Consider the following 9,654-nt stretch of genomic DNA (forward strand, 5'->3'; position numbering starts at 1 on the left):
GCTGTCCTCTGTCAGTATTGGTACTGCAGGCAGCTGTTCAATAAGTTGCTTTTCAGCGACCTGGCAGGTAAGTAAGTCTGTTGTTGTTTAAATCGTTTACATACATAAATTATTTGAAATGAGGATACATTGTTTTAGTGGGTATTTTCATAAATGATCTATTAATTAAGCTAAAACGTAAAAAAAAAACAAAAAAAAAACAATAATTATTGTCTGTTTCTGTGTGGATTATGCTACTTTGTTTTTGTTGAAATGACTCATGAGAATCATATCTTGGAGCATTTTAATCGCATCAGAGTATTTTAAGTGGGAGTTCACATATGCATGAGATACTCAGCAGTAGGTTTATAATGGTGCTATCATGTTTTTCATTCTAGCTTCCACTGTAGTATTGCTGCAATACTATGATATGTGTTTCTTTTCAAACTGTATTATGAATCTTTAATTGATTTTTTAAAATTGGTATCTATATAGCTTATGTTGCGTGTGTGTGTGTCTTGACCATGCAGTTGTGATTCCTGTCTTATCAGGTAATTAGGTTTTCCCTCTTCAGAATATGCTCTCGAGGAAAACTGTAACAGTCGCTTCAAGCAGCCTCTGGAAGTCATTAAGGCATGTGGTGGTACTCTACTCTCTGTGTGGTTTGATATCTGGATACTCTGAGAGACATGTACATAACTTGATGTCCAGATATCCTCTTATTGATGGGTAAAGGATGTTTATTGTCTTGCCTACACAACAGTACAATTAATGGAATTAAATTATAATGTCTCTTCATCTGCTCCATTTTTGTCTTATTCTTTTCATCTGTCAGTCATAATGACCTAGCTCTCCAGCTGAGGATACTTCACAACAATCAACTGAGCCAAATTGACCTTCATAATGTTAGCAAAGTGGCAACTGACATCACCCGTCTCCAGGCAGGCCACGTACAGGCACAGGTAAAAGCACACTTTTACATTTTGGACCTAAAGGGACTCTGTTGTGGAAAGATCAAACCTAAAATGACAGTCACCTTAGTAACTTAAATGTCTCTCTCTCTCTCTTGTGGCACATTCCTGTCACTTTGTCAGATGTTTGCAGTCTATGTGCTATGTGGGGCCCAGGAAAAGGATGCTGTAAGGCTGACACTGGAACAAATTGATGTGGTCAGACGCATGTGCACTGAGTACCAGGACTTTGAGATAGTCACATCTTCCAAGGGTACAGTATATATCAAGATAGAATTGCAAGCAATTATATGGTTGCACAACAGATTACCATGTCATAGCATGAAACTCACAGATTGTCACTGTGTCTGTGATGATTAATGGAATTGAGACATTTTTGCTGTTAATAAGTCCACATATCTGATGTGCAGCCAGTACAGGATTATACTGTGTTTGCTCTTTATGAACGGTAATGCAACTCCAAAACAAATAACAGCTATTGGTTTAGCTGGAGGCATTCACTTTGCATAGTATATGTGTGTGTCTGTCGCTGCAGAACTGAGGAGTTCTGAAATAAGGAACAAGACAGCCTGTCTAATAAGTGTTGAGGGGGGGCACTCCATTGACAGCAGCCTGCCAGCCCTGCGGATGTTTTACCAGCTTGGGGTCCGCTCCATGGCCCTCACACATAACTGCAACACACCCTGGTAATTAAAATATTTGTTTTGAATGCATTATTTTACTTAAAATATTACAAACCATTTATATATTGCTAAAAGTCAACAGATTTGAATGATCATATTAGTCATTAGTCATTTTTAAGAGACAGGGATGTAGTCTGTAAATGTAAATGATGGCCAGTGGCCACATTAGTCAGGGGGCTAATTCAGAATAGTGCCTCCAATATGACTTGTGTTAACAAGGTAAAATGGTAAAAGCTGACAACATATTTCCTTGGTTAGATGGGACTCTTAGAAGAACTTCTAGGGTGATTGTCACGTTGTCAATTTGTCAATTGTTTTGAGCATTAACTTCAATAAGGAATACAGTTGTGCAGGTTTTCGGTGTGATTTACGGCTTCCCCTGCAGTCCCAGCATCACTGGACAAGATCTGAACCCCAAATTGTGTATCATAGTGAACACTTTGGATAGTAATTGCTGAATCTTGTGGACAAGTTGTGAACAAAGGGAGTGCACACAGTTTCTTTCAGAGAAGCTGATTCATGTGGACCAAAAAATATTCATCACCACTCTAGACGGCCACAAGCATTAGTTAATTTATCAGTAATTAAAGATGTAGATTTATTTGAAGATCTATTGGCAAAATCTGGCAGAAATGGAATATAATATTCATAAGTGTTGTAATGTTCCTGTATAATCACCTGAAAATAAGAAAGTTATTTTTTTGTTACCTTGGAATGAGCCTTTTTCTACAGCAGCCTAAACTAACACTAAACACTGGCTTTAGAAAGGGCCTTTCGAGTTTCGCAGCTACTATAGTTTCCATTCAGACCTACAATTATCAATTATTTGGATTTGGACTTCCTATGAAGCCACAGTATCTATATTTTATGAATGTAATATAAAGTGACTGAATGTATGCATAATATACAGTGTAACTGAATAGAAAGTTTGTGTGTTTTTTCCTTTCATGCAAATTAACCTGTGTACTGTGTTTACTTCCTTGGTAAGCCCAATTCAGATCCAGTAAATGAAGCACTATTTGGATATATTTTACATTATATAGTGGTGAAGGATACACATGACACATTATTTGTGGCTTTGAAAGTTGTCTTTTGTTTGCAGGGCTGAATCATCCTCAAAACTTTATAATGTCTATCAAAGACATAACAACAGTCTGACACACTTTGGGAAGGTAAGATTAATCTTTAGTAATATCAAGTACTGTAAGTACTGTTTCATTTGTCATGTTTCACAATTTTTCAATTCAGTTTTATTTATATACTGCCAAATGATAATATAAATTATCCAGTGGCACTTTGGATATTGAGCAGGTCTAGGCCATACTCTTTATATTAATATCTACAGAGAATCAACAATATTTGCTGATTTTGGCTGTTCCTTATTAGGGAGGTTTTGTCTGTCCGCAGGATTCTCATGAATCCAGTTTCATAAAACTTTCTGGAGGGGAGTCGAATGGGCCAAATAAGAAACAGTTACATTTTGGAACAGTTGTGGCTAGAGCAGAACATTTTTATTCACTTTTTTCCAACTTTTGTTAACACTGGGTAATACAGATGTAGTCTTTTCCATTTTAGTTTAAGAAGGTGTTATATATACCAAGCATTAGACAAATATGAGCGTTAATGATGATGAATAATTGCTGACTGTGATTTAAAACTTTAAAATGTGTTCAAATTTCACTGTGACTTGTGTCTTTTAAATTTAATTAATTATCTGTGTATCATATACTGGCCAACATAAATGACAAAACTCTATGAAAATTTAGTCATAGAGTTCTTTTACTACTTTATTAGTGTAGTAAAAGTAGTTGTTGTGTTGGTCACCATAGCGGAAATAACAGTACTATTCTACGGTAAATACTGAGGATATGATTGTTAATTGCTAAAGAAAGTGGACCTTGTTAATGTGAAAGTTAGTGAATGCAGTTCACACTAAATGTTCTCCTTGCATATTATTATTACAGCAAAGTGTAAACAAAGTATACAATGTAAACAACTCTGACATTTTTATGATGGTTTTCCGATGCAGCTGGCCCTCTCAACAGCAGCATTGTACTGTAGGACTTCCTTGATTGCTATCTCCATGAGTTTGTTTATGTGCATGTACAGTACACTTAACTGTTATTACCTTAATTAACTCCCTTCCTTCCTGCTATACTGGCCTGCTATACTGTAAGTGGCTGCTTAAAATTAGATTTTGAATGTTTTTTCCAGGCCGTGGTGGACGAGATGAACAGATTGGGAATGATCGTGGACCTCTCCCACACTTCCTGGGGGACGGCCTGGGCCGTGCTGAAGCATTCCAAGGCACCTGTTATTTTTAGTCATTCATCTTCCTACTCTGTCTGCAACAACAGCCGCAATGTACCTGACAGGTTGCTCCACGAGCTGGTGAGAAAACCAATTTACTGAGTGATTAATTGCTTGTTTAGTTGCTTAAATGACATGACATGACATGAAATGATTAAATGACAGTCAAGTCAATGATTCATTCATTTTCATTATAAGTTTTAGTTAGATATCTGAGAAAGAACATGCAATATGTTATTATTTTTAGGTTCTTTTTGTCTGTCTAAATATAAAAACATTTTTCAGCCCATTAGTAGTCAACATAATTCTAAATCCTACTGGTATACTAACAGGATCAAGAAAGTTTGTAGTTTGCAGTCAGTTGACTGGTTAGTACAGGGTTTCCTCTGCCATAATGCACTTAGAATAAGATATTACAAGACTTTTAAGAGCCAAAGATCCAAAGTGTACGCCCTACCATTTTTTAGTCAATTTCTTCAGATTTTGCGCAAATGTCCACTTAGACTCAGGGATGAACTGATTAGATTTTGGTAGTCAAAGATCAAGGTCTGAACTCATAAGATGTTTTTAAGGAACTGGAAGGGAAACCGTTAAAAAAGTTATATGTTACAATAAATCCTGCTAGTTATGCTGTGCTTCTGTGGGAAGCACTTTATTTATTAACCTCCAATAGCTCCCAATGATCAAGTGTGATCTGCTCTAGTTTAAGTTGTGAGTTGCACATGTTGCCTGCTGATAAATAAACTGTTTTCAATTCAGGATACTTTATCATTTCTTAGTTTTAATATTATAGTGTTGTTAAGAATAATGCTACACAATATATAATATATATGAAACTTTGAATATATTGAATGAAACCTTGAATATATGGAGTAAACCTTGAATATATTGAATGAAACTTTGAATATATGGAGTGAACCTTAAATATATTGAATGAAGTCCAAATATATTGAATGAAACCTTGAATATATTGAATGAAACTTTGAATATATGGAATGAAACTTTGAATATATTGAATGAAACTTGACTGACATCAGACTTCACATGTGGATGCTATAGCTAAAGTGAGTGACAACGAGTCAGTCCGCTCACAATCTCGTTGCAGCAATATATATCAATATATTCAAGGTTTCATTCAATATATTCAAGGTTTCATTCAATATATTCAGACTTCATTCAATATATTCAAGGTTTCACTCCATATATTCAAAGTTTCATTCAATATATTCAAAGGTTTAATTTCCTGAATGGCATGCCATAATATATATATATATATATATACAGTGGTCCCTCGTTTATCGCGGGGATACCTTCTAAAAATAACCCGCAATAAACGAAATCCGCGAAGTAAGTTTTACAATTATTATATATGTTTTAAGGCTGTAAAACCCCTAACCACACACTTTTATACAGCTTTTTACACGGATTTTGTACAGTACTCCCTTAAACAGGATGCAGAACACATGTTTGGTTCTCCCTTAGCCAATTTCGGACGCAGAACACAATGCGCGTTCATACTGTACAGTACGCTGTAAAAAAAAAAGCATGCAAAATTACACTGAAAAAAATCTGTGAAACAGCGAGTCCGTGAAAAGTGAACCACGATATAGCGAGGGATGACTGTATATGCAAATACATAATCATTTATACCTTCACAACCAGTGTGTTTATGATGGAATTGTTTAAGAGCACAAAGTTTTTCATAGATCTAGTCTCTCAGTTTTGTTCTCAAAGTGCACCAGACTGATGAATTTAACTTTAAAATGTTCCCCCCCTTTATCACAAAATCTTGTGGGAAACACTGGTTCACTAAATGTACCTTTGCATTGTCTGATTTATTTGTTAACATCAATCATTTGTGATTGGAGGTAAAACTTCAAATGAAACCAATAACTGATTAATTTCTAATTGGCTGTCTAGGGGAAGCCAAACCATCTGTAATAAATTGTGACTTTCTGAACCACAGGGAGTTCATCTGCAAAACAGAATTGAAAACAAAACATACAGCAGTATATAAATCCTGCAATACACTTACTGAGAAGGCTGGGAGATGTGGGCCTAAGTGTGGGCCAAAGAGATTTGGCAAATATTAGCTGTACGGTCTTGACTCGGACTAGCCCTGCCTTGGCCTTGGTCTTCACTTGGTCTCAGTTTAGGTGGTCTTAAGTACAAGACTGTTGTTTACTGTCATGGTTACAACTTGACCTGTTTGCAAGTCCAAGTCAAGTCTTAAGTCTGTTATAGTTGTAATGAGTCTTCTATCATTTGCTGCATATCAATTCTATAGCTAGTGTCACAACCTGGCTTAAACAGCAGTGACAAAGAAGGGAAGCAACACAAAGTCTACTAATAATAAGATGAATTTAATTAAACAAACAGATAGATAGTGGCATATCTGTCTGCATATCAGTGTACATGCTATGGCGATGCATGGGTAAGTGAATGGTGCAGTGTATGAAAGTGAAACACCAATTACAAACAAAAGAGCAGTCAGGTGGGCAGCCAGGTAAGAGAGCAGAAAGAGGCTGTCACACTAGCCAAAACAAGTTAACTATTTCTAAGAAATTCAAGTCAACCAAGCAAGATAAACATGTTTGTTAACGGTCCAGTTGACTCATCTCTCTGGAAGAGTATGGTTCCTTCATTTCACTATTGCCATTGGACCATGTGAAGTTATTTTAGGTTATAACAAACTGCACAGCAGATGCTAGTGTGTTTCAGCTTTGCAGTCATCTGTTACTGCATGCACTAGATGTGTACACATGCTAAAGGACTGAATGGCATTCATCTCATCAGACATTACCTAAACTTTAATGCACCAAAAGAAAATAATAAAGATTGTTGATGAATCCCAAATGTAGAGTTTGAGTCTGGAGTCTTTAGAGTACAGCTCTCAAGTCAAGTCTAAGGTCACCATGTGTAACTTATGTGCGTGCCACTCAAATCTCTCAGTATAAAAGATTCATTCCAAAATAACATATCAATCCCTATAATCAGGTGACCACACACTAATGAAAACATAGTTATGTATATTATATTATATTTCTGCCATATTCTATAAAAAGAGGCCCCTTACATACTGAAACCTTTTATAATATTTAGTAGAGTATTTGTATTTTCTATGCAATGGAAGCAGCCAAGCTCGGTGTACTGCACATCATTCTAAATGTTTATTTCCAAATAAAATTAGAAACGTCCAGCGGGTGAGTTGAAGTACAGTTTTTAAAATCCTTCTTTATATGAATTTGGCAAGGTCACTATATAAGCCTGATGACAGATGAAGAGTGAATATCAATAAACTATTAACATGGATATATTTCTCCTATTTAACCTGGTCCCATCAGATCCTTTATACTGTAAGTGGGCATAACACAGATCTTTCTGTGTGCATATGCCGCACTTGTAAGTTTACTGCAGCATAGGGTTACAGGGTGTTTGAGATAAGACCTGTAAGTATTAACCTGATGTTTACCATTACAACTAATCAATTCAAATGAAAGAAATAATGCCAACATGTGTCTAAAAATTCAAACCTGTTTACACCGATCTTATTTTTGCTCTTAATGCTTCTCTTCGTGTGCCGTCTTATTCACTAGACTTGGTGGTGACACTTGTGTGTTGTGTTTCAGAAAAAGAATCGGGGTTTGATCATGGTGAATCTCCACAGCAACTTCATTTCCTGCAGCAATGAAGCCAACATATCTCATGTAGCTGGTAGGGCATCCATGTTGATTTTTTTTTAGTTGTGAACCAAATCTGTACTTTATTTTTTCTTACACACCTCAGTTGATTTATTGTTCCACCTGGGTTTTGCAGACCATTTTGATTACATTAAGAAGATTATTGGAGCTGAGTCAGTAGGAATTGGAGGAGACTTTGATGGTGCTGTGAGGTGAGAAATGTTTACTTACAAACACACCATACAGATAACTAAAAGCACATAATCTAATGGACATATTGTACTGTTTGCAAATACTAAATCTGCAGTACTCTTAGTGCTTCTAGGTAAGCTATGATCAGGGTGAGTGTTGATCTTCAGAGACACAGCTTACATTTTCGACACCTCTAAACAAAGCTCATGCCAGTAGGCTACACACTTGTCTCTGACACTTTCCAGACAACATATATTCCAGAAGTTGTTGTTGAACCAGATCAATTTTGTGCTTTTGTTGGCCTGTCTTGATATCAGCAATTTGGCTGTCTCAGCTGTCAACAGACTGAAAAATGGTAAAAAATCAATAACGTTGTACTTCTAACAGGCATAAAGAGAGGGCTGCTGCAGTAGATTTACTGGAGAATGGTGGGAATTGAATCCGTGTGTTCCCAGAATACAGACACAATCTAGTCCCAACAGGAATGTCACAAAACAAATATTGAAAGACTAGAAGTACTTATTATTATAACAACATATTCATAATGAGTAACAATGGAACAGTCAGAAACAGTAGTTTCTTTTCCAAAATAAATATCTGTGAATTAAAATGTGTTTTTCATGCACAGGTTTCCTCAGGGGTTAGAAGATGTGTCAAAGTATCCTGCCCTAATCCAGGAACTCTTGCAAAGGAATTGGACTGAGAATGAATTGGCCAATGTCCTTCGAAGGAATTTCTTGCGAGTGTTCAAGGAAGTTGAGAAGGTGAGCTGGAAGATTAATATAGTTTATGTGAAAGAACAGCCTTCTCTGATAAAGATAAAGATTAAGTGTATGTAGGTAAATAAAAGCTATATCTACACTCAATGTTTTGTCCTTGATTTGGCTATAATGAAAGATAAAAATTGTATTTTTGGTAGAAATTAGTATGTATCAAATATTTGACTATTTATCCTATAACTATTATTATTTTTCTAAAACAACAGGCATTTGCTGTCCTGACACAAATAATAATTAAAAAAAAATAATGGCCCTTTTTTCAAAATAACATCAATAATTTGAATGACATTGTAAGATTGACTGAATGAAAATTAACATGCTATTATACAATTTTTTTCTTTGCACTGCAAGTTTGAAAATATAGCTATAACTATAACCACGTCACATACAATATAATTTCTAAAGTTGAAGCATTTCATATATATCCCTTTTCTCTGTTGTCTCTTATTCCCAGGTCCGTGATCAGTTGAAATTAAACAAACCCAGTGAGGTCCAGATCCCCCATTGGGAGGTGCAGAACCCCTGCAGGCTAGTCCTCAAAAGGCCTGAACTGAGACAACAGAGTCCCTCTTCCAGAGCCCAACATGGACCAAAAGGTCAGCTAGGTCTGGTCATAGTCCTGCTTATTTTAAGCCTATTTATAATTCAATGAATATTTAGAAACTCAGTTCAGCTGACTTTTTTTTTTTTTATGGATAATTTTGAATGTAAATATACGGGGTCATCGTATCAATCCACAGGTCAATAAACAGGAGTAAGGGGTGATTAATGACTTTCTTAGGCCTGTTTGGGAGGGAGGCAATTTAAATGCAACCTCTGTATATCCAGTATGCTATTTATATAAATTAAAATATATGCAGAACACAAGTCATCTGACAGGCAGTTTGACATCCATTTTAAAATGGATGTTTCATGTTTTGATATTTCATTCATTTCATTCTTTGCTGAATTTTGTTGTACCTGTGCTTACTTAATTTTTATGAAAATCATAATATGAAGGATATTAATGAAATGATAAATAAAACAAAAACAAACAAATCTGAATTTTAATTTTTGTTTG

General features: G+C 35.7%; 1 protein-coding gene across 3 annotated transcripts; it reads left to right on the forward strand.

Moving 5' to 3' along the window:
- The first annotated feature begins 5 nt into the window (after positions 1–5).
- On the forward strand, positions 6–9,590 carry dpep2 (dipeptidase 2). Of its 3 annotated transcripts, none has more exons than XM_010740915.3 (11): positions 6–67; positions 531–708; positions 815–941; positions 1,074–1,203; positions 1,486–1,636; positions 2,736–2,805; positions 3,848–4,024; positions 7,573–7,657; positions 7,760–7,835; positions 8,444–8,579; positions 9,049–9,590. In XM_010740915.3, the coding sequence occupies exons 2-11, from the start codon at positions 557–559 to the stop codon at positions 9,244–9,246; spliced, it is 1,302 nt and encodes a 433-aa protein (XP_010739217.2). In that variant the 5' UTR covers positions 6–67; positions 531–556; the 3' UTR covers positions 9,247–9,590. The 3 variants fall into 3 exon arrangements, with proteins under 3 accessions (XP_010739217.2, XP_010739219.2, XP_010739218.2); XM_010740917.3 differs by having other exon boundaries at positions 34–67; positions 554–708; XM_010740916.3 differs by lacking the exon at positions 6–67 and adding an exon at positions 318–339.
- The last annotated feature ends 64 nt before the right edge of the window (positions 9,591–9,654 follow it).

The sequence above is a fragment of the Larimichthys crocea genome, chromosome VIII (genome assembly GCF_000972845.2).
Source record: "Larimichthys crocea isolate SSNF chromosome VIII, L_crocea_2.0, whole genome shotgun sequence".
NCBI lineage: Eukaryota > Metazoa > Chordata > Actinopteri > Sciaenidae > Larimichthys > Larimichthys crocea.

What these genes read in the sequence shown, in the direction of transcription:
- dpep2 (XM_010740915.3), top strand. Translation starts at nt 557, where the DNA reads ATGCTCTCGAGGAAAACTGTAACAGTCGCTTCAAGCAGCCTCTGGAAG. An exon ending in ACAGGTTGCTCCACGAGCTG is followed by an intron (nt 4,025 to 7,572) that starts GTGAGAAAACCA and finishes GTTGTGTTTCAG; the next exon opens with AAAAAGAATCGGGGTTTGAT. An exon ending in GACTTTGATGGTGCTGTGAG is followed by an intron (nt 7,836 to 8,443) that starts GTGAGAAATGTT and finishes TTTCATGCACAG; the next exon opens with GTTTCCTCAGGGGTTAGAAG.